At 34.0% G+C, this 23745-nt stretch overlaps 4 protein-coding genes, 1 non-coding gene and 1 pseudogene across 8 annotated transcripts; 3 read left to right on the forward strand and 3 right to left on the reverse strand.

Moving 5' to 3' along the window:
* The first annotated feature begins 694 nt into the window (after positions 1–694).
* On the forward strand, positions 695–1455 carry LOC125202416 (pectinesterase inhibitor 11 pseudogene; annotated as a pseudogene).
* A 5971-nt stretch (positions 1456–7426) lies between these two features.
* On the forward strand, positions 7427–10586 carry LOC125200558 (proline-rich receptor-like protein kinase PERK9). The gene is made up of 4 exons (XM_048098207.2): positions 7427–8089; positions 8516–8776; positions 8860–9708; positions 9829–10586. Exons 1-4 carry the CDS (start codon positions 7654–7656, stop codon positions 10311–10313), a joined length of 2031 nt encoding a protein of 676 aa, XP_047954164.1. The 5' UTR covers positions 7427–7653; the 3' UTR covers positions 10314–10586.
* Positions 10587–11543: 957 nt separating this feature from the next.
* LOC125200559 (uncharacterized) lies at positions 11544–13858 on the reverse strand. 2 transcript variants are annotated; one of them, XM_048098208.2, is made up of 7 exons: positions 13772–13858; positions 13304–13571; positions 12949–13043; positions 12784–12864; positions 12612–12687; positions 12436–12528; positions 11544–11912 (listed from the first exon to the last, which is right to left on the reverse strand). In XM_048098208.2, the coding sequence occupies exons 2-7, from the start codon at positions 13545–13547 to the stop codon at positions 11773–11775; spliced, it is 729 nt and encodes a 242-aa protein (XP_047954165.1). In that variant the 5' UTR covers positions 13548–13571; positions 13772–13858; the 3' UTR covers positions 11544–11772. The 2 variants fall into 2 exon arrangements, with proteins under 2 accessions (XP_047954165.1, XP_047954166.1); XM_048098209.2 differs by having other exon boundaries at positions 13653–13780.
* Positions 13859–15090: 1232 nt separating this feature from the next.
* On the forward strand, positions 15091–17949 carry LOC125199171 (protein BRI1-5 ENHANCED 1-like). Of its 3 annotated transcripts, none has more exons than XM_048097289.2 (4): positions 15091–15225; positions 16475–16987; positions 17460–17661; positions 17735–17949. In XM_048097289.2, exons 1-4 carry the CDS (start codon positions 15096–15098, stop codon positions 17859–17861), a joined length of 972 nt encoding a protein of 323 aa, XP_047953246.1. In that variant the 5' UTR covers positions 15091–15095; the 3' UTR covers positions 17862–17949. The 3 variants fall into 3 exon arrangements, with proteins under 3 accessions (XP_047953246.1, XP_088920713.1, XP_088920714.1); XM_089064587.1 differs by having other exon boundaries at positions 16508–16987; XM_089064588.1 differs by having other exon boundaries at positions 16511–16987.
* A 912-nt stretch (positions 17950–18861) lies between these two features.
* Positions 18862–20713, reverse strand: LOC125216080 (vestitone reductase-like). The gene is made up of 4 exons (XM_048117702.2): positions 20553–20713; positions 19955–20485; positions 19254–19449; positions 18862–19168 (listed from the first exon to the last, which is right to left on the reverse strand). The coding sequence occupies exons 1-4, from the start codon at positions 20677–20679 to the stop codon at positions 19027–19029; spliced, it is 996 nt and encodes a 331-aa protein (XP_047973659.1). The 5' UTR covers positions 20680–20713; the 3' UTR covers positions 18862–19026.
* Positions 20714–23670: 2957 nt separating this feature from the next.
* Positions 23671–23743, reverse strand: TRNAK-CUU (transfer RNA lysine (anticodon CUU)). Its single transcript has one exon. It is a non-coding gene; the product is annotated as a tRNA-Lys (tRNA).
* Positions 23744–23745: the final 2 nt, after the last annotated feature.

The following is a 23745-nucleotide window of genomic DNA, read 5'->3' on the forward strand; positions in this document are numbered from 1 at the left end:
GGGTTGCGGGCTACATTGACATCCCTAAAGACGAGTATAAGAAAAGATTAATTAATAGCCACTATTAAATAATATATATAGTCCCAACAAATTAATCAACCAAATTAAAAATTGTAAAAAACGTTGCCAAGATAATTAATATTATTACTTAGGCTTTGAAAATTGACTAGGATTGGAGCAGCTGTAATACGTGTAGAACTTGTTAGTTAATCAAAGTGATGATTTTCTCCATTTGTCCAGACAATTTGCCACTGATTAATCCGACAATCCTGCTCTCTGCTTCATCTCTATCATTTACAACTTATATTCTATTTGCATATACCATAATCAAAATTCGTGTAACCATAGGAGTTCTTTACATTTTCAGCTTTCCTGATATAGTCTCTTATTTATTTATTTATTTAAATTCACATCAAATTAAAACTGGGCCTTACCATAGAGAAGTAAGTAATTACTAATTACATGAAATTTCATGTATTCCATTTTGTTTCACTATAGATATGCATGCATACATAATTTGTTATTTTTTGTTTTATAATGTAATTAAAAGGTTACTTCCCTTGACCAATTGCTCAAACATGAATTAAGCTTTTTGCTACACGTGCACAATCACTAAAATAATTTAATTTGATCCTATTCCTATGTATATAAGCCATAAAACCTCTTTCATTTCCAAAAAAACAAATACAAACACAAACACGAACATCTCTGCCTCTAAAAACCTCCAAACAATGAGACTCCCTCTCCTTTTCCTCTCCCTCCTCCTACTCGCCCCGGCCTCGGCCCGGCACCCAGCCATCCGCAGGCGGTCCCGGGCCAGGGCCTTCATCGAGCTACAATGCCAAACAACACTATACCCGGACCTATGCACCCGCTACCTCTCATGCCACGTGGCCAACCTCTCGACAACCCCAACTCACCAAAAACTCGCCCAAATCGCACTCAAGGTAACCCTAGACCGGGCCGAGTCGACCAAGGCCTACGTGACCGAGGTGGCCAAGCAACTAGAGCTGAAGAAGGCGAAGCACTACCAAGAGATCAAGGACTGCTTGGATCAGATCAACGACGGTGTTGCGCAGCTGTGGAATTGCATCAAGGAGACGGAGATGATAAAGGAAGATGGGGTGAGCAGAGATTTTCCATGGCATGCTAGCAATGTGAAGACATGGATGAGCGCTGCTCTCACTGATGCAAACATGTGTATCTACGGGTTCTCGGGCCGGGCCATACCCGGGAAGACGAAGGCGGTTATTAAGGCTAGGGTTTTGAATCTTGAGCAGATGACTAGTGTTTCTTTGGCTTTGTTTAATAGGTTTGCTGCAAGATATAAGTCTTCTACTTCTACTCATCATCAACCTTAATTAATTAGGTTTTTAAGTAACTTTTTTCTTGTTAATTTGTTTTGTTGTTACTAATGTAAGGGAAAAAATATGAGTATATGTGAATAGACTTATATATTGAGAGTTTTGAGATATTGATGAAGTTGTGATTTTTCTTTGGTTTTTCTCGGTTTTTTGAAATTTTCATATTTATCATTATTGATTTCAGGAGTGGTTCAATTGAGCGCTATTTTTAAACGTAGAGTTTCAGAACTTATCCATTGGACGTATAAAACATATCAGTTCGAGCAATATATATGTTTGGACAGTTTAGTAGTACTATGAATGGACAACAAAGCCCGGCTCAGTTGATGGACGCTTTCCTTCTAACCAATAGGTGATCAGGGGTTCGAGTCGTCACGAGGGTAGATGGGGAACCATTATTGATCATCTTAAAAAAAAGTCTAGTAGTATAGACTGATCGAGTCATCATGGGGTAGATGAGGAACCATTATTGATTCTCTTAAAAAATATATATGATACTACGGTTTGTTACAATTTGTGCTGCTACCTGATAATTAAATTATGAAATTCTCATTTTAAGATAGTTCTGAAAGGATCCATCTTCTATTAATTTATAACGGTAGAAGTTTACATAATCATATTTTTATTTTTAAATGAAGACATTAATTATGGAATAAGAAAAAGGATAAGTATGGTACTTATTTAAATAGAGGTAGTATAAATTAAATAATTGAAAATTTATACGAGAGGCACACTACTTCTTGGATCTAGCGATCTCCGATTTGATTAATGGAGTAAACTTCAGTCCCAAGGAAATATATTTGTCAATTATTTAAAACACATAATTATGTAGCTAGTACTATTATTTAATATGCCTATTTTTGTATGCTAGGAAACAAAATATTTAAAATTCGTATGATCCTTATACTGAGATAAGATAAAATAGATTGATTTAATCAAGAGACTTTAATTATATGGTATATTAATATTATGATGAGCATATGTATTGAAATTTAATATTTAAGAATTTTAATGATCATACTAGTGATACCACCATAGAGCTGGCATGTAGAAGCTGGAAAATCACTACAATATTATAGGAAGCCACTGTTGTTATTATCAATAGAAATAAAATAATTTCGATATATAGATATATTTTCAAGTAGTGGAAGTGCAATTGTTGTGATGATGGGAAACAAATAATTGGATAGGAGAAATTTTAAATTGGTTGAACCAATGTTTTGATATTTCCGAGCTACAATAATGGAGATAGATAGAGATGGAGGCTCGTGACTCGTGAGCCCACATTTATTTTCCCAAATTGTTACACATTACAATACGTGGAATTGTGCAGGATATGGGTGCCTATGTTTCCCTAAACTTACACTTAAATTATAGTAGTACTCCATGTTTGTTTCATCACTACAAATAATAGCGTTAAATAAATTTACAAGGGTTGCATTGAGTGTGTACTTATCATTTTATATGCATTTAATTGCTAAGCTTTTATAACCTTTTTTTTTGTAAAATACATTATATAAGAAAGCCTAAAGTATATAGTGGAGTACTAATTAGTATAGAGTGAACTACAAAAATGGTCCCTGGACTATGGGTTTATCTCGCCCATAGTCCCTGGACTTTAAAAATATCGCCAGTAGTCCCTGGACTAAGGGTTTATCTCGAAATTGGTCATTTTGGCTTTTTTTGGTACGAAAATACCCTTTGATATTATTTTGGAGGGTTTGGGCAATTTGGTCTTTTTACACTTTTAACATTTTAAATCTGATATTATTTTAGTTATGTACTAACTTTGATATTATTTCAAAATTATCATTCTTCTTTCATTTTGTTATCCTTCACTGAATTTTTTTTTATTTCAATATTAGATTTAATTTTATAAAATTAAATTTAATATTTAGATTTTTAAATATCAATAAATTTTTTAATGAAAACTATTAATTCATGGACACTATAAATATTGATTAAAACTATTAATTTTTGTTATTTAATATAATATTCAATTGAATTGAAGAAGTACAGAAAAATAATATTAATCATGATGGAAAAATAAGAGTTATTCTATTTAGCCTCCGTTCGGTTGTTATAATTGCTTGTGATTAAATATTATGAAGTTGACTAAAAATTTGATCCTACTTAAAATTTTATATAGGAGTATTTTTGTTGAAATTTTCTAGTAAATTTTGATTGTTTTCAAATTAATAAACAAAAATTATATTAGTCTTACATTAGATGCATATTTATTTCAGAATAAATTGTGTTATATAATCTATTTATGATTAAAGCTATTTAAATATTGATTAAAACTAAGGCGTTGTCATACCTTATTGATTACATAGTACTATACACTATCAAATATTGATTATAACTATTAATTTTTGCTATTTAATAATTTTTATAATTAAAAAAATTTATTGATATTTAAAAAATAAAATTTAAAATTTTGTAAAATTAAATCTAATATTGAAATTAAAAAAAAAAATCAGTGAAGGATAACAAAATGGAAGAAGAATGATAATTTTGAAATAATATCAAAGTTAGTACATAACTAAAATAATATCAGATTTAAAATGTTAAAAGTGTAAAAAGACCAAATTGCCCAAACCCCCTAAAATAATATCAAAGGGTATTTTCGTACCAAAAAAAGCCAAAAGGACCAATTTCGAGATAAACCCTTAGTCCAGGAACTACTGGCGATATTTTTAAAGTCCAGGGACTATAGGCGAGATAAACCCATAGTCCAGGGACCATTTGTGTAGTTCACTCATTAGTATAAGTTATAAGATAAGTTCTTGGATTTGTGTTCGCCAGCTTTTAGTGTATGTGTCAAATAGACTGAATAATAGACAATAGTTATACATAAATCTAACTCATTGGGTGATTAGTTCCTACTCAGATTGCAGACTAATCAGGTGCAAGCTAATCAGATAGTAATTTTATTCAGGCCAGTCCATGAGTTGTGAACTACGCTGACATCCGTAATAAAAAATTTAGCATAATTTTTACTTTAAAATTTTACATTATGCCAACATTTAAAATGGGACAAAACAAACATCAGAATATGACATTAGAAAACGGAAGGAGTAAGACATTTGGTTTTTTCAAGAGAGTTGTTTTTTATATTAAAAAACAAAAACATAGTACTATCTAAAAGCATCACTTTCATCAAAGTGCCATAAAATACTCCTCTAGCTAACATGGCTATTGTCATATGATATCATTTTGCATAAGAATAGCATTGTAGATGCGATATATATATATATATATATATATATATATATATATATATATATATATATATATATATATATATATATATATATATATATATATATAGGATTGTGATCAACACAGAACTAATCTTAAATGCAGAACACAGAACTACATGAAAATAATTTATTGTAGGAGACCATTAAGGTCATTGTTCTTTCATTATTAGTTCAATATAGTAATCTGTTTCTTACAATAACCTTATGATCTTTTATAATGATTTTAAAATGCAATTTTTCTAAGTGTATATTTAGTGTATTTTAGTGTATATAATAACCTTATGATCTTTTATAATGATTTTTGGATTTGTTTTTTAGTGTATTTTAAAATGCAAATTTCCTATAATGAATTAAAAATGATCTTATAATAACCTTATGATCTTTTATAATGATCTATTTTATTTTGTTCAGTGTTCTACATTTAAAGGGGGTTCTGCTTTTAACGCTACCCTATATATATATATATATATATATGAAATCTTATATATGCAATATATATATGATATCACTGAAATCTTATAAGTAAAAATTTTAAAACTAACTACACACCTAATTTACAAAAAACGTGTCATTGTATATGTGTATAGATATATGATATTTTTTTCAAATTTCTATGAATATGAGAATTATCCAAGATGATTTATACACCAGATTATTAGCCTTCTCGAAAAGATACAATTAAAATTGAAAAAACAGTAGGAAAGATATCCGAAATAAATTAGAGAATCTTTTTTTTTTAGTTTTCCGCTACAAGTTTGTCCCCTGCTTCGAACAAACATTTAAGGCTAATTTTTTAGTCAAATTCAATTTGAATTTTGAAAACATTTATTCTACTATTTCAACGGCCGACTGTGACATGGTATTAAATATTAATCCCAAATTGCATTGGACATGGGAATTCTCGTATATGTGGACAAAATGTATAAGTATGGAGTATTTATTAAATTTTGCATTCAAATTATTTCAAGGGAAAAAGAGATAACTACAATTACTAAATCACAATATTTCGACATTATTGCACATTCGACACAAATTTTGGACCATTTCAAATAAATTAAACCACAGTTTATAGCATTTATTTTTCTGGACGAGATACGACCTGGATTTAAACATTCATCCGATGTTATTAATGCTCAAATTTGATGTAGAAATTTTGAAATCCATCGTCTAAGTTTTTGCTTATTAAGTTCTCCCTCCGTCGCTATTAGGCTCTCATTTCTTGATGGTACGGGTTTTAAAGTGGGTGGATAAAATTATTGAAATATGAGTCCTACTTTTATATATATTAATTTTAAAAGAAATGTAAGTGAGATGAGTTAGTGGAATGTGTTATGTGAGATGCTATTAACATTTATGGTAAAAGTGAACCGAGACTCTTAAGTCGACAGACTAAAATAGAAAAACGAGACTCCTATTCGCGGATGGAGGGAGTATGTTATTAATTTTTTATTGGATGTTATAAATTGTACTCTCCTGTCCCACGTCCCAAATAAGTTGAGTCGTATTTCTTTTGGAGTGTCTATTTTCTTTTTTGACAAAAACAAACATCTATTCATTGTTACTTTATTTCATCACTCCTATCAATTCAACATAATTTTTTAATCTCCCTATCCATAAATTTTACCCCAACTTAATTGGGATGGGGGAGTTGTTCAATACACCAAAAAAATCTAACTTCGTCAAATAGATCCCTAACATTTCACGTTTTTACATTTTAGTCCATTTGTGAATAAATGTTCCTATGCAATTTTACTATATATATGGAAGGTCATACATTTCACTTACTCATTTTTATCATATTTCATTAACTAACATATATAAGTAAAACTCATATACTTTTTTTTCATCAAGTTTTCTTAAAACTCGTGTAAAAAAGAAATAAAATACTTTATGGATAAATAGAGGATGTATTTTCATATGAAACAGTTTGAAAAGAAAACACACTAAAACATTAAGACAATGAAAGTGCATAAACTTATCCCTAGCCTTATATCAGATGACTTCTTCAATATGATTTGAATTCTGAGTATAGATTTTCTACAAAAGTTTAAAAATGTTGTAGAATAATGTGAGTAGTATTTGTTCAAAGTTGTATATGTAATAAATTTGTTTTCCAAAAAGAGTGAATTGTAAAATAACATAGAGCTAGGAATTAAATATAAGTAAATAATTTAAAGAATTGAGAAGGTATATTTAAGAAAGACTAAAATAAATATGCAAATTTAGAGGAAAATTTAGTATGGATACAAATTTTTGAGGATGGACATTTTCCCCACTAAAGGGCAAAGGGCATGTGGCACCTACACTACAGGTTTTTTTTTGGCAAAAACATAATTTCATGTATGATTTGCATAAAGATCTATTTTATCAATTTACCCATTTTTTCTATTTTCTTTTCTCATGTTTATTTAAAAATAGAAACATCACTTTTTTTTATTTTTTTCCTCTCTCATATTTTATTCTTTTCACTGAACTTATGAAAAAAAACCACTATATAAAATTTCGGTAAAAAAAAACTCCAATTCGAAGAGGAGGAGGTAGTAGCAATTATTGAAAAAAAGAAAATGATAAAAGTGGGTTGGTCAGATTCTCAGATAGTAATTGACATTTGAAAAAGGGATTCTCTAATATACTCCATGAATCAGCTCAATTCCAAAATTCAGTAGAAAAAAAAGGCATTACAAATGTTAAAGGCTGCAGAAAGCCATGTGACTACTACCGGCTACCGGTCTTCCCGGTTACCACAAATTCAAATTTTGCCAAAACAGCACAAAAGAGAGAGAGGGACACACACTAACACAGTGAGACCCATCTTGAACAGAAACAAGATAGAGATAGAGCTCTGCAACTCCATTGTTTGACACCAAAAAAGAAGCAAACTTTTTATACAAGTGGACTTGGAAAAATTCCCAATTGATAAAGAAGCAAACTTTACTCACTATTTGGTTTGGCAAAGAGGATAGAGCTTATAGCTTTCTTCCAAACCAACTTTCCCACTACACATTTTGCTTGGAAGCTCAAAAATGGCTCTCCTCCCCCTTTTCACACTCTTCCTCACACTGCTCCTCCTTCCATTCAACTCTCTCTCTCAGCCCTCACCAACCACTCTCTCTGTTCTCATGGCCATCAAATCCTCACTAGACCCTCAAGGCCTCATTCTGTCATCATGGTCACCCAATGCTACCGACCCATGCAATGCATCTTTTGTAGGGCTTGCCTGCAATGAGTATGGTGAAGTTGTCAACATCACCTTGCAAGGAAGAGGGCTGTCTGGAAAAATCCCACCTGAGATTGGCCAACTCAAGAGCTTGAGTGGCTTGTACCTGCACTTCAACAAGCTTCATGGGGTTGTACCTGCTGAGCTTGCTAACTTGACCAACCTCTCAGATCTGTACCTCAATGTCAATAATCTCTTTGGTGACATTCCTCCTCAGATTGGTGACATGCCTAATCTTCAAGGTCAGTTCTTTTTTTCTTTTTTGGGGGTTTAGTTTTCTTCCTCATTACCTGTAAAACCATATGTGAAACTAGATAAGTGAAAAAGCATCCATTTTGCATGCATCACCTTTCAATTTGGTTAGATGAGGGATTGAGCTTGGAAGAAAGATGGAATCTTTGTTTCTATAAAATAGGATGCTTCTGTTTTTGACTTGTAATGGACCTAAATGGTGGTGAGTGGAAACATGTTTTAATCAGAAGTTGTTGACCATTTGCACCTAGAAAGCTAAGGGTTGTGTAACTTTTCTTGCATCCTAGCAATAGATTTGTGCTATTCTCTGGAAATAAAAACATTAGCCATTTAACAAACATGAAGTAGGAGGGAGTGACGAAGGATGAAGAGGTTTGTGAATTTACTCATTCATGGTAAACCTCTACTGTTTGCAGTGTTGCAGCTCTGTTATAACAATTTAACGGGAAATATTCCCACACAGCTTGGCTCTCTGAAGAAACTTAGTGTTCTTGCTCTACAGTCCAACCAGTTAAGTGGTGCAATCCCTGCCAGTTTGGGGAATTTGATGATGTTAAATAGGTTGGACTTGAGCTTCAATCGTCTCTTTGGATCGATTCCAGTGAAATTGGCTGTTCTACCATTGCTCAAAGTTCTTGACATTCGAAACAATACTCTCTCCGGCAATGTACCTCTAGGTAGCGAACCATTCCCTTGTGTCGTTATCCTTTTTGTTTTCGAATACATGATGTTATATGTTTTCTTGGTGTACAAATCTCAGAATTGAAGAGACTGGATGAAGGTTTCCAGTATGCAAACAATGCAGAACTGTGTGGGATCACTTTTCCTTCTCTTGGAATCTGCAGTGCTTCTGCTCAAGATACCAATAGTCCGAAGCCTTTTGGAGCTGCCACGAGTCATCTGCCTGCGAAAGACATTCCAGAATCGGCCAATGTCCAGCACAATGGAGGGCAACAGTCAAGGAAATCTCAATCTGCAGCTGTAGTTGGATTGGTTTGTCTCATTGTTGCCGTGACTGTGGCAGGGCTGTTCTCATTTTCATGGTATCGCAGGCAGAAGCAGAGAATCGGGAGTGCATTTGATTCTAATGATGCTCGTTTGAGCACTGACCAGACAAAGGAGGCTTGCAGGAGAAGTGCCTCGCCTCTCATCAGCCTGGAGTACTCAAACGGTTGGGATCCTCTAGCTAAGCGCCAAGATGTGAGCAGTTTTTCACAGGAGGTGCTCGAGAGCTATATGTTCAACTTGGATGAAGTTGAGTCCGCGACACAGTACTTCTCGGAGATGAACCTGTTGGGGAAGAGCAGCTTCTCAGCCATCTACAAGGGGACACTGAGGGATGGATCCACAGTTGCAATCAAGTGTATCTCGAAGATAAGCTGCAAGTCTGATGAAGCCGACTTTCTCAAAGGACTGAAGCTGCTCACCTCTTTGAAACATGAGAACCTCTTGAGGTTGAGAGGCTTCTGCTGCTCCAAGGGCAGAGGAGAGTGCTTCCTCGTGTATGACTTCGTCTCGAATGGGAACTTGCTGCATTACCTTGATGCAAGTGCAGGGAAAGCTCTTGACTGGCCAACCAGGAAATACATAATCAAAGGAATTGCCAAAGGTCAGCCAGTTTACCTTGATTCCTTGAACTTATTTCTTGCTATATCTGCATACCATGCTTCAATTAATCATCGAGTATTATGTAGTTGAATGTTGAAGATGATATTGTTGAAATCTGCAGGCATCGAGTACTTGCACAAGAGCCAGAGTAGCAAACCTACATTGGTGCACAGCAACATATCAGCTGAGAAGGTGCTGATCGACCAACACTACAACCCGTTACTCTCGGACTCTGGCATTCACAAGCTGTTAGCAGACGACATTGTGTTCTCGACTCTAAAGGGTAGTGCTGCAATGGGGTATCTTGCTCCAGAATACACCACTACGGGGCGGTTCACTGAGAAGAGTGACGTATATGCCTTTGGGATGATCATATTCCAAATTCTGTCCGGAAAAAGTAGAATCACGCAGCTGAACTGCCATGGAGCAGAGATCTCAAGATTTGAAGACTTCATCGATGCAAATCTCGCAGGGAAGTTTAAAGAGTCCGAGGCGGCCAGGCTTGGGGAAGTCGCTCTTCTCTGCACTCACGAATCTCCCAACCAAAGGCCCGACATTGGAGCCGTGATGCAAGAGCTAAACAACATCCCTTCGAGCTCTTGCTGACCGACCTAGTAATCTACTAATTTCGACTCAGCGGCTGAGTCTGCAACTGCTTGTGTTGTGTCTCACATGAGATGTATGATATCTAAGCAAAATTAGTTACTTGCATCACTGATCTTACTTTTTTACTTATCTTACTCTTGTAAGATTAGCTAATGCAAAGATTATTCTGCAGTTAGTTGCTTCCTAATTGTGAATCAGATATCATCATAAGTCTAATTTTGATTCAAGTTGCAAGAATTGAGGTATTTCAATAAAAGAGGACAGTTTCTGACAGTGTAGGATGTGAGGCACATGACTTAGGTAGTGGGATAGGTTATGTTTTAAACAATGAAAAAGGATGGAATCCAAGGTTATCAAAGAAGTGTCTCTGCATTCTTGTCTTTGATTCTTGTGAATGTTGTTTGTCCTGTTATATATTTTACTCCAGGCACACTTACCATTGCTTTTAGGATAAAAAACAGAGAAACACTGCAGATTTTCTGACAAGATGCATCTCACCCCAATAAGAAATCCCAACCAACATATGGCTACAGTAACTAGATTCTCTTGAATTTGCTAATGTTCATATAATAACATGCCAATTTATAAATAAAGCTCAATTTGGGACTATTTGGAATCACATTTTGAAGCAATGTCCAATGCTGGCTAGAATATTGGAGAGAGCAGCATTGGTTGTAAACATTTATTTTTTGACACCAGATTCTTAATTGAATAAAAAATAAAGTAGAGAGAATTGTCTTTTCAATTGTTAAAAATGTTAATTAGAGTAGAACATCCTAACAAAAATGTCACTTTAACTGAGACAGATGACTCGTATTTTGTCCCGCGAACTAGAAACTTACAGATGAATTGGGCTCCGATTTCGTATACTAAGGGCATTAGTAGTATGATCGTGACTCGGTCTGGATGGCCAAGTATCATTAACTGGACGAGGCCCTTTCGTTTTCTTTTTGCACCATCCAAAGAAAAAGGAATATTGTATGTAAGAACAGTTCAATTTACAACATGCCACTTTCAAACTTTGAGATGATAATACTCAACATCTTGTGCATTTACTACAATTAAAATCAACCTCAACTTTGAACGTTTTGTTGAACTTTCAGTTCTAACATATTCTTTTCAAATGTTGAACTTTAACGAACTAAATGAGAAAACAGTTTGGCATTCGATAATTACTAAGCGTGACAAATTTAGTCGAAACAACAAAATAGTTGACAACAACAACAGGACTTAAAAAAGTGCCACATCTTGTTCACCAAACTAAGGTTCTATATCCAGTTACGGATGCACGAACTAAGTACAAGGGCTAGAGCCAAACCAAGTATAAAGTGAGACCATAAATACATGGTTCGTGACGATAACAGATACAAAACCCAAACAGCATAGCATGCATCTCCACATTAGATAACATAGTAGTAGATAGATAGATAGATAGATAGATAGATAGATAGAGGAGACTTCACTCCACAGGGACAATTCTTCTGGAGGTATCACGAGAAGATGGCTGAGGATATTCGCCCTCGTTTCCATAATACTCGAGAGATGGGAAAGGCCACCCACCCCAACCACCAAAATCCTCCCATCCACCTTTGTTAGCACCTGCATTAATCAATACCCAACTTTGAGAAAACTGGCTTTACATTTTAATCCATAGGTTTTACTCCCAAGTGCTTGCACTTTCTTCTTTATAGAAAAGGAGAAACTTAAGCTGCATACACTTAAACCGCAAACTTTCTTCCCCCCTTCCATTTTTTAATACAATTTTGAAAAAAACAAAAACACCCAATTCATGGTGCAAGAAGGATTCATTAACAAGTATTGGATTGTTACTAGCCCCCGCTCCCACCTTACACATTTATATACACACCTTAAAATTCAGTTGTATCTTATCATCACTCCAAATTCTCAATCTCATACTACAATAGACCTTTACTTAGATGATCATGAAATGTAAAAAAATCAATCTATAGTCACATCACAACAAGAGTTTGTTTAGTAACCTGAGGTCCCTTAAACTATCATACTGCGCTGAATCAATCTGGTATTCACAGTTCAGAATGTGAACCAATTCTAACCAAGAGTATAAAACAAAATATATGCACAAACAATTTGAGTAGTGTACCCGCATTCTCAAGTAGACCGAAGCCATCGCTCCATCCAGATAAAACATTCTCAGCATTAGTCTTCCAATTTTCTTGAAAACCAGCAAGCTCATCTAAGAATGACATGGAACAAAATGTTAAGAGCAGCCTTACTAAACATAAACTTGCATCTAGACATTGTGGGAACAAACCAAACCTTCTTCTAAATTGTGTAACGTTTGCAATGAATCAACTCTGCCATCCTTAGATTGTTTGGTCGTAACAGAATGCCCCTTCATATACACAAAACACGAATTGTGAGACTAATGTGCTTTATTGGACGTTTCACAAAGGGTAGAAGAAGACATGGACTCCAGTAAGTAGATTACCTTATCATGTATCCCTTTAGAAATGGTATGCAGTGATTCACCAACCAGCCGATCATCTTCTTTCATTTCCATCAGAAACACCTTTTGATCCGACATTAAAAAAAGTAACTTAGCCCGCTTGTGTCAACATAAGATCCCAAATCCTCAACATGAAAAACCACTCACCCCATCTCCCCCAGACCTTCTCCCAACAGAGGAGGTGTAGTATATCCCATCGGGACCACCATACGCGACCCTCTGGAAGCTAAAACTCTGATAGTCTGGAACCCAGAGTCCGACATTCACCAAGTAATAGACACATAAACAAAACAAGATATAACTACAACTTGTCGAATGCTGATCACTACTATCCTTCCCTATACAAACACCATTTCCTACTCTAACCATTCAACACCATGATTAAATTTAACAATGCAATCAAGATCAACTACACATAAGTTCCTCAAACAAAGCAGTCATATATTATAATTTACAATTGATTCCAAATGTATGACAAAGTAGAGGTGAGAACATTATATACCTGATGGGGATTCATCTGAATTCTTAACAGATAGGTTTTGTTTAGGCAAACTTTTAGCATCACTGATGCCATCATCATCAGGGTTCAGCTCTTCAATGGAAATTTGCTTGCGGGGACCCGAATTATTACCAAAATTGCTGGTGAAAAATGGATCAACAAACGGGTGCGTCCCACCAAACAAGCCACCGAAAGGCTGAGTGAAAAACGGGTGATCAAAAGGATCTTTCCCTCCAAAAAACGACATTTTGTGTGCAATTCTCCAAATACCCTGTGATTGTGAGGTGGTTAGATTGAAATAACATGGAAAAAATGACGTCTTTCTCTGTATGTGTGTGTGTTCATGAATTACCTGCAAAATATGATCAAAATTTAGAATTTTTCCTGTATTGTGTCAGTCTATAGGCTGGACAGAATGTGAAATTAGAGAAGAAAAAACTTTTAGCAGAGATTTCACAACAAATTTATTACCTTTATCTAGCGACAGACGAATTATGAGAGTAGAGATGAGCAAAGTAGTACTTGCACTAGGCTATAAAGCATATCGTAGAAACTTCTCGAAAAGCAAAGAAAAATAATTACAAAATAAAATAAAATAACGATTATATAATTATAGAGAAAAGCAAGTTTAAAATTAAATAAAAATATTTTAAAAATTGTAGATACTTACAAATAACTAATAGAATTTCAAAAATACGGCAAACTAACAATATAAATTAAGATACTAGTACTAACGAAAAGTGAAATTGTAGAAAAATAAATTGTAAATTAGTAGTAGTATAATGAAAAGTAAAATTGTAAAAATACAATTGATAATATTAATAAGCACACTCAGTTACGGTATAAAAATAACTATTGAATCGATCCATTGCAAAATGGAGAAAGAAATACTGATACTGTATGTAGAAAAAATAAGAAAAGAATTTATATAAATTATTCTATACATATCGTAATCCAATATCACGAAACTTTTAAAAAGTTAGGTTTTTCCCATGAATTTTAAAATTGGCAAATAATATCACGAATTTTATCCCGAGTTTGTTTTTTACCACGAATGAAAAAATTACCACAATTATATTATGATACAGTTTTTTTTTCATAATTTCTAGACAACAATTTTGAGAGCTTCAAATTTTTCAATCTTTGAAGATAATTTTCTTGAAGCACTCCCTCCAAAATTGTTCTTTAATCTATCAAAATAACATGAATTTTTCATTCATGGGAAAAAACAAATTATAGGTAAAATTCGTGATATTATTTGTCAATTTTAAAGTTCATGAAAAACATACAACCTTTTGAAAATTTCATGATAATAGACGTCAATTTCCCATCTATATATACATTCTCAAAATTAAATACTCCATCAATCGTTTTGTTGATTCCCACACACTTGAGTAATGTTATATATCAAATTTTTAAATTACATTCTTAACATTAAATAAAATCATGTACTTTATTTTTATACAAACAAAATATGTTAGACAAATGTATCTCTCTAACAACTAGTGTTACTCCTTTTTTATTCTGTTTATTCATATAAAAATCGACTCATAATATTTTAAACACGCACAATCTTCCTAAAATAACAATTCACGACACTTTTGTGTGTATAAATTCTATACGCAAAATGAAAATTGAAGGAAATTTTGGAATATGAGGATTTGTGGATCCACACTAACAACATGACTAATCTCATCTGTTACGCATGAGTTTATTACCATTAGAATTACAATACCTGCATCCGTTACCAGCTATAAATAAGAAATACATATTCCCATAACAATATATGTATAAGATGGAAAACAAAAATACAGAGAAAGGGAAAGTGTGTGTAACTGGTGGAAATGGATATGTTGGATCCTGGCTGGTTATGAGACTTCTTCAACATGGCTATTATGTCAACACAACTGTTAGATCTAATACAGGTTTGTTTCATTTTCAATTTTTAGATTTTTTTTCTCTTCCACGCACCATTTAATTAGATATTTTTGATTCGAGTGTAAACTGTAAATCAATATTATTAAAAATATCGATAGAGAAAAACAATTGTTGAGTGAGTATTTATTTTGAGTGTGACAATGTAACTCAAAATAATTAATATGCTTCAAAAAAATTATCTATTTTTTCCCCTTCATGCAAGCTTACATAGGAGTTGAACCACCGATCAAGTAATTAACATGTTTATATTATATGAAAATGATCAATGTAAAATTTGATCTCAATATAAAATTCAGACCAAATTCTGACCATAAGATTTGACAATCTAATGGTCAATAATTAAACAAAACACGGAGGGTCAATGTAAAGTATATTTAGGCCATATTCGGGTTTGAGGACATGTTAAGATCATTTTATGTCATCCTTACTATAATTAGGGGTGGGTCGATACGATATATCGTATCGAAAACGTTGTATCGTGTATCGTATTGAAAATATCGATATGAAAGAATTTCATATCGTTATCGTATCGAAAGTTTCCATATATCGAACTTTCGATATAAAAAAATTTCCATATCGTTATTGTATCGATATTTCGATATATCGTACCGAAATTCGATATATCGTTAAATATCGATATATATCGAAAATATCGATATATCGAAAATATCGATATATCGAAAATTTTCGATATATATCGTATTTTTGATATAAAACGATATATCGCGATATAAGGAAATTCATATCGTTATCGTATCGAATACTTACGATACGATATCATATCTTATCGAAAATTATGATATATCGAAAATTCGATAATTTTTCGATATTTTTCAATACGATACGAGCGATATATCATTTTTTCGGTATTTTTCTCCAGCCCTAACTATAATGACCTAAATAAAAGCTAACAATGACTTAAAAATGACTTTCGTATGCTTACTTCTGCATTTTTGTATTAAGAATGTGTTTTAATATGTCGTGTCGACATTAAAATAACAATGTCAACACAATGTATTAAAATATCGTTGACATTTCAATGTTATCGTGTTGACATTTTAATACACCGCATTGATGAACTTGCCGAATTAGCAACTTAATAAAGTTAGCAACAGATCACGTCTCCATAAACAATAAACCACTTTTATCTTACAAAATTATAGTATAATTTTTCTTTCACTTAATTAATTGATATATATCCATGCAAACACAAACACAAACACAAACACATACTAGAGCTAGGGTTTCTCAAAGATCTATCAAGCTCAGCAGAAAGGCTCAGAATATTCGAGGCCGATCTCAACCACCCCGACACTTTCCGAGCCGCCATCTCCGGCTGCATCGGCGTCTTCCTCGTCGCTCATCAAATGCCCACCGACACAACCACAACCACAACCAACTCCGGCGAAACCTCCACCACTTCCACCCTCGCCATTCTTCAAGCCTGCCTCGACTCCAAAACAGTCAAACGAGCCGTCTACACTTCCTCCGCAGTCGCAGCCATCTTCTCCACCAAAATCTCCACCACAATCGACGAGGATTCCTGGTCCGACCTCGACCTCGTGCACAAATCTCCGCCCCCGGTGGCTGCCTACGCGGCAGCCAAGACCTTGACGGAAAAAGCCGCGTTAGAATTCGGAGAGAAACACGGGCTCGAAGTAGTCACTCTGCTTCCCACTTACATACATGGCCCCTTCATCGGCCCCCGCTGCCCTGCTTCTGTCTACACGCTCGTGTCTATGCTACTCGGTTAGTTTTTATTTCGTTCGTCACACTGCAAAAAACAACAAATTTACTTACGGTAATTCCTATTTTTTAGTTGGTAAACAGAGTTAATATTGGTAATTTTTTTAGCTGTGGACTACGGGCATTCTGTCAGAAATTCGTCGGTAACTACCGAGGGATTGACCAAATCCAACCCGTTTTTTTATTGTAGTTTCAGGCACACACTATAAAAAAAAAGAAAAAGAAAAAAAATTGCAAAAAATTGGTTTGAGAAAAGAAAAGGAAAATTTTATAGTATCATATAAACATAGTTTTAACTTTTAAGTTTGATTAATGTGTTGTACTAATTTCAAAATGTGTTAAACATATTATGTGATTATTTTGTGTACGAGTGTTACTTTTAGTATGCATATAATTATTCGACTGTAAGAAAATATATAGTCGCGATAACGCATTTACCAACATTTTTTTTCTGGGTTCGCCTCTGTGGTTGCAGGGAATGCTGACTCGTACAAGTACTTAGCGGGTTCGGTTGATGTGGTGCACGTGGATGATGTTGCGAGCGCGCAAATTTTCCTTTTTGAGTCGGGTGTTGCGAAAGGGAGGTATATTTGTTCGGCCGTCGGAACCACCATTGATGAATTGCATCAGTTGCTTTGTAGCAGATATCCTAACTATCAAATTGCGCCTCCTGATTGGTTAGTTAGTATTTTCTTTTAAATTTTAATTTGTGTTTTTCTTATGATTAAATTTTGCATTGCTTTTTGGTAGTTCTATGGGGAGAACATATGAGATTTCGTCACAGAAGCTTCTGGAAGCAGGTTTTAAGTACAAGTATGGACTGGAAGAAATGTATGATGGAGCTATTGAGAGTTGCAAAAAGCTTGGACTTTTTTAGTTTGGCAATACAAAATTAATGTGTACAACATTTATAAGATTTAAGTGGTATTAATTCTATATTAAATAAAGTTTATTCTGTTACGAAACTCGTCAAAGATTATTTAAGTATATTATATACTACCTCGTTTAAGTCAACTATATTTCTGCGGAAAAAAAACTTTTAAATGTTAGTAGTTGCCGATTAGTTTTTGGTTCTCTTCACCCGCTACAACATTTGATAATCTATACAAGTCCTTAAGAAATAAAAAAACTTTTGAAACGACATAAATTTTAGTGTGCAATTCGTAGAATAAGAGAGAATAAAGTATGAAAAATGAGGAAAAAAAAAGGTAAAGGAAGAGAAAGAATGATCTAGAAAAAGTATTGAACGTAATATTAGTAAATTGTAGGGTCAATTTCCTAAAATAGAAAGTTTAGAAAGTTATCATTTTTAAGGAACAAACGAAAGTAGAAATAGTTTCTAATTTTAAAGGATGGAGGTAGTACTCTCTCTGATCATCATTAGGAGTCTCAGTTTACCATTTTAATTTGTCCACCATTAGGAGTCCTAGTTTATTTTTACTGTAAATGATAGGTAGACCTCATATTCCATTAATTCATTTCACTTAATACATTTTATCACTAATAGTGTATAAAAATGGATCTCATATTCTATTACTATCTTTTTTCACTCATTTTTCTCTATAGGAGTATTTCTTAAAATTTGGGTAAAAATCAAATGACTTCCAATGGGGAAGAAGGGAATACTTAGACTTTTGATTAGTTTATTTTACAATGATCAGCTGTCCTTCCCCAGTTAGAAGGAGACTTTTGATTACTTAATTTTACAATGATTAGCTGTCCTTCCCCAGTTATAAGGAGTACTTTGAATTGGTCATGGTGTTGTTATTTTACACTGTGTTTGACTTTAACTAAATAAGGTGCTTAGTTTTAAAGATATTGAAATAATCAGATCATTAAATAGAATAATTTGGTCTAAAAATTAAAACTCACTATCATAATCAATCATACATAAGAGCTTTTTAAATTCTATGCCAAAAGCAGCAACATCCCCACAGAATTATTACACCAACCTATAAAAATGCATGAAGAGAAATACAAATAAATCAAACGAGTGACATTCATGTAATACGTGGTTTGCAAGCTATTACACGAAAACAGAATTATAGAAGACCAAGTTGTTTGTATGATTTGATTGCTCCATCGTACATTTCTTGAATCCCATTTTCGAACTTGAATCCACTTTCAAGGAGCTTTTGACTTGACAATACCGGGAATTTAACACGTATCAAATTCTCAAACTCACTGCAAAAAATCAACTCAATTTATATAAATAATGACATGAAGTATACATTAAATTTTTTAATAATCTAGAACGTCAAGAACTTACTCTGTGGATGGTAGCGGATATTGGGGGTAATTAATCGATAAAAATTCATGCAATTCCTCAATAGTAATGTCAACATTTGAACAAATGTATCTCCCCTTTGCTTCAGGATACTCAAACAAATGAATATGAGCTCTTACGACATCGTCTACGTGAACCACACTGGTCTGAACAAGTCGTTGGTAACATTTCTTGTCCCCTTCAAATGTTTGAAAATTAATACTGCAAACTCATATGTTGTACAAACTACAAATTATGATCTGGACAGTTAAAAAATATCAACAGATGACAAAATAGTAGCAACAGAAAATGTCAACACAGCATCAGCCGTTGACACGGTGTTGACATTTTCTGTTGCTACTATTTGTCATCTGTTGACGTTTAGAGTTTGCATTTAATTATATTCCATACTATTTAGTTATCTTAAGCAACCGAACACCCCTCGCACGATTCTTAAACATAGCACATATTCGACCGCAAATTTTTCCAGTCGATCCCTTCAAAAATTGCTTGTAAATTCCCAAAATTCTGATCAGAGTAACGAATGAAATAAAATATTCCATCCGTTCAACAAGAATATGCACTTTCTAATTTTGAAAAGTCTTTTCTCTCTAAAGACTTTACTAATTTTACATTAAAACTCATGCCGAACTCAAAGTGCATATTCTTTGGGGACGGAGGGAGTAAACTCGAAGCGACCATACCTCGGATAAGTGCCATGAAAATGGAGACGGAATCCGGGACATAAGGACAAATAAAAGGACCATGAATCCAAGAAGGAAGAAGCGCCACCACATCCAATCCATGCCTCTCTCCAAACTCCAAAACCTTCTTCTCCACCAACGTCTTTGTCACCATGTACGCCCCCCCAAACACCCCTAGCCCCCTCAGAAACTCCACGTCCGTCCACGACCCCTCATCCACGACATCGCGCCCCCCGGCCTCCTCGTTGAACACGGCCGTGGCGACGCTCGAGCAGTACACCACGCGCCTCACGGTCTTGGCGTCCACGCACGCGCGCAGAATCCCCACGGCTCCGTTCACAACTCTGTCTATCTTCACGCGCTCCGCTTCTCTCTCCTCGAAGTCCAGCGGGTGCGCCACGTGGAACACGCCCGCGCACCCCTCGATCGCCGCGCCGAAGCTCTCGGGCCGGTCGAGGTCCGCGTCGAATATCGAGAGCCGCTCGGGTGCACCCTCGAGACTCGTGAGGTAGTTGAGGTCCCTTTTCCGCTCTGTCAAGTCAGAAAAAAATGTTATTGATGAGACTATTTTTCGTGGATGGAAGAAATATTAATTTACCTGGATGGATTCTAGTAGTTGTGTTGACATGATAACCATGTTGAAGAAGCCTTTTGACCATCCAAGAACCAAGAAAACCAGTTCCACCAGTCACACACACTTTGCCTTTGTTGTTTGTCACTCCCATCTCTCTCTCTCTCTGTGTGTATATAACTATGAATGTACAATCTGATGTATATTATATATTTACTACTCCACTATTGAGTATGTGGTTTATATTTGAGGTGAGAATATCTACTATTGAAGATGTGGTTTTCATTGGTATGGCTTCATGCGTTGCACGACTAAGGTTAACATTAAATAACAAATAAAATATGCTAATTATCTTTATAATTAAAAAAATATTTTTAATTTATAAATAAGTAAGATCACTTCTTACAGACTGGTTGAAAATGATTCAGATCTAATTGACTTGTTCATGGCTTAGAAGAGTAGAGGCACTGATATCTTTTCATGGACAGAAAATATGATAACAATATTTTTCAGCCCAATCGAGAAATCCTTTAAATATGATGTAAAATGGATCTTGTTCTATCTTTATTAGAGTTTTATATATGAAAAATACGAATTAAAAATATTCTTGTTAACTATCATTCATGGTAGTATTACAAATATGCATAGTACAAAATTATATATTAACTAAAATAAAAGTTTTATGACTAGATTTCGGTGTACCAAATGATATATACGCATCAAGTTCAGTTTAAAGGTAAAATCTCATGCCTGTAAATTTATGTGTAACAAGAAGTACGACGGAGAATTTATTTTGATAGAAATTAAATTTCTATTTTGAATTCGGAATCGAATTATTTTATGTGTGTTTTTCAGATGAACTTTAATAGGAGTACAATAATTTTACATAAAATACCAATAGTAAAAAAAGGTAGGAGTACTACTATTTTGATAGGTCCACCTATGTAACCACTATAATAAAATTGTGCCCAAACCCAAATGTACCTTTCTTTTGTTCATTAAATTAACTAGTGACATCTATAAATCTTTACACATGTTTAATGTTTTTGTTTTGCTAATTCAGTTATATGTATAGTTAGTTATTGCAACATTGTGATCATCATTTTCTGACCGAGGGTCACATGAATAAAATGTGTCTATGACTCGGTTCCATGTGCTCTTTTTTTTGCTAATTCAATTATACTATGCTTATTTACTTGAGAAAAACAAATCCACCTCCATATTAATATAGCTTAGAATAAATCCAAGAATGCTCAAATAATATACTCCACACTTTCTACTCTAATTTGTTAGGCACGTCAAGTAACTAGAATCGTGTGGGACTAGCTAGTATTAGTGATGTGTATATTAGAGCACAACATTTCGATATCAAATTAAATGAACACAAACAAATTCAATTACTTTTCTTAATAATACTTTTACTGAGACAAAACGTCAAAATAATACATCGGGGTCAATTCCACATAGAGGAGTATGGTTACTTAATTAAGTTAAAACAATAATTTTGGATTACGATGGACCAACCCGTAGTTAGGGACGGATCCAATGCATTGGCAGGTGGGGCATATGCCCCTCCTCAAATTTTCCTACGTACATATACATATCTATGTTTTTTTGCTAATTTACACTATTTATTTACTAAATGCCCCTTCTTAATTCTTCTAAACTTTCTCTATACATATTTTTGCCCCTCTTGAGATTATTTCCTGGCTCCGTCCCTGAATGTAGTTACACTACAAATGTACAACAAATAGACACGAAAGCTGATTAATTCGCAAGATAAAAAAACATTGCTCTTAACACGTTCGAGATATCAAATTAAAGCCAACTGAGCACATAACAATTACTACCTTTGTCCCTGAAAATTTGATACATATTACCATTTCGGTCCGTCCCTGAAAATTTGATACACTTCACTTTTACCATTTTTGGTAGTGGACCCCATATTCCACTAACTCATTCATACTCACATTTTACTATAAAACTAATACTTTAAAAGTAGGACCCACATCCCACCAACTTTTTCAACTCACTTTCCATTACATTTCTTAAAACCCGTGTCGGGTCAAAGTGTAGCAAATTTTGGGGGACGGAGGTAGTAATTTCTAATTAGTAAAACAATAATCCTACATAAGTAGTACTATAATCTAGTACATCACATATAGGGGTGGGTCGATACGATATATCGTATCGAAAACGTTGTATCGTGTATCGTATCGAAAATATCGATATGAAAGAATTTCATATCGTTATTGTATCGAAAGTTTTGATATTTCGAATTTCGATATATCGAACTTTCGATATAAAAAAATTCCATATCGTCATCGTATCGATATTTCGATATATCGTACCGAAATTCGATATATCGTTAAATATCGATATATGTCGAAAATATATCGAAATTTTCGATATATATCGTATTTTCGATATAAAACGATATATCGCGATATAAGGAAATTCATATCATTATCGTATCGAAAACTTACGATACGGTATCGTATCGTATCGAAAATTACGATATATTGAAAATTCGATAATTTTTCGATAATTTTCAATACGATACGAGCGATATATCATTTTTTCGGTATTTTTCCCCGGCCCTAATCGCATATACCTAAAACACTTGTATCCATTTACGACTCTGACTATAAACAAGTAAGAATCCTAAAATTTCGCTACATTTTCTTTTCATGTTTTAAGGGATAGGCATTAAATATTTTGAAGGGACTATACAATTGTATCAAATGCGGTACTTAAACTTTAAAAACATCCTCACGTGTCCCTAGATTTTGATATAATATCACGTAGGACTTTTGCACTTTTTGGATATTTTTTTATCTAAAATACTCTCTAGTCCTTTGTGATAAAAGAGAAATGAAAATTGTATGACACTTTCTAACTTTTATGCACATTTTCCTATATTATTTTTCATAAATTTAATGAACACAAATTTTAAACTACAAATATATAGGAGTAGATGGTGTTGATGTCTCTGCATAGTCTCTCTTATTAAAAAATAGACTAAAATGGTGATAGTCCTTATAAAAAACTAGACTGAAAATAGACTACAATTCGGAGAGAATAACCAAGAAAAATAATAAAAAATAAAAAGTGAAATAGTAAAAAATAATAAAAAAAAAATAGCCGCCCACCGTGGGGCTCGAACCCACGACCACAAGGTTAAGAGCCTTGCGCTCTACCAACTGAGCTAGACGGGCCT

The sequence above is a fragment of the Salvia hispanica genome, chromosome 2, assembly GCF_029641045.1.
Source record: "Salvia hispanica isolate PSC_SH4W2 chromosome 2, Shi_PSC_v1, whole genome shotgun sequence".
NCBI lineage: Eukaryota > Viridiplantae > Streptophyta > Magnoliopsida > Lamiales > Lamiaceae > Salvia > Salvia hispanica.

Excerpts from the sequence above, each read along its gene's own strand:
- LOC125200558 (XM_048098207.2), top strand. The coding sequence starts at position 7,654 with ATGGCTCTCCTCCCCCTTTTCACACTCTTCCTCACACTGCTCCTCCTT. Across the intron at positions 8,090-8,515 it reads TGACATGCCTAATCTTCAAG|TGTTGCAGCTCTGTTATAAC; the intron begins GTCAGTTCTTTT and ends TACTGTTTGCAG. Across the intron at positions 9,709-9,828 it reads AATCAAAGGAATTGCCAAAG|GCATCGAGTACTTGCACAAG; the intron begins GTCAGCCAGTTT and ends TGAAATCTGCAG.
- LOC125200559 (XM_048098208.2), bottom strand. The coding sequence starts at position 13,547 with ATGTCGTTTTTTGGAGGGAAAGATCCTTTTGATCACCCGTTTTTCACT. Across the intron at positions 13,044-13,303 it reads TTCAGATGAATCCCCATCAG|ACTATCAGAGTTTTAGCTTC; the intron begins GTATATAATGTT and ends TCTGGGTTCCAG. Across the intron at positions 12,529-12,611 it reads GTTACACAATTTAGAAGAAG|ATGAGCTTGCTGGTTTTCAA; the intron begins GTTTGGTTTGTT and ends TGTCATTCTTAG.
- LOC125199171 (XM_048097289.2), top strand. The coding sequence starts at position 15,096 with ATGGAAAACAAAAATACAGAGAAAGGGAAAGTGTGTGTAACTGGTGGA. Across the intron at positions 16,988-17,459 it reads GCTCGTGTCTATGCTACTCG|GGAATGCTGACTCGTACAAG; the intron begins GTTAGTTTTTAT and ends CTGTGGTTGCAG. Across the intron at positions 17,662-17,734 it reads CAAATTGCGCCTCCTGATTG|TTCTATGGGGAGAACATATG; the intron begins GTTAGTTAGTAT and ends GCTTTTTGGTAG.
- LOC125216080 (XM_048117702.2), bottom strand. The coding sequence starts at position 20,679 with ATGGGAGTGACAAACAACAAAGGCAAAGTGTGTGTGACTGGTGGAACT. Across the intron at positions 20,486-20,552 it reads AACTACTAGAATCCATCCAG|AGCGGAAAAGGGACCTCAAC; the intron begins GTAAATTAATAT and ends CTGACTTGACAG. Across the intron at positions 19,169-19,253 it reads TATCCGCTACCATCCACAGA|TGAGTTTGAGAATTTGATAC; the intron begins GTAAGTTCTTGA and ends GATTTTTTGCAG.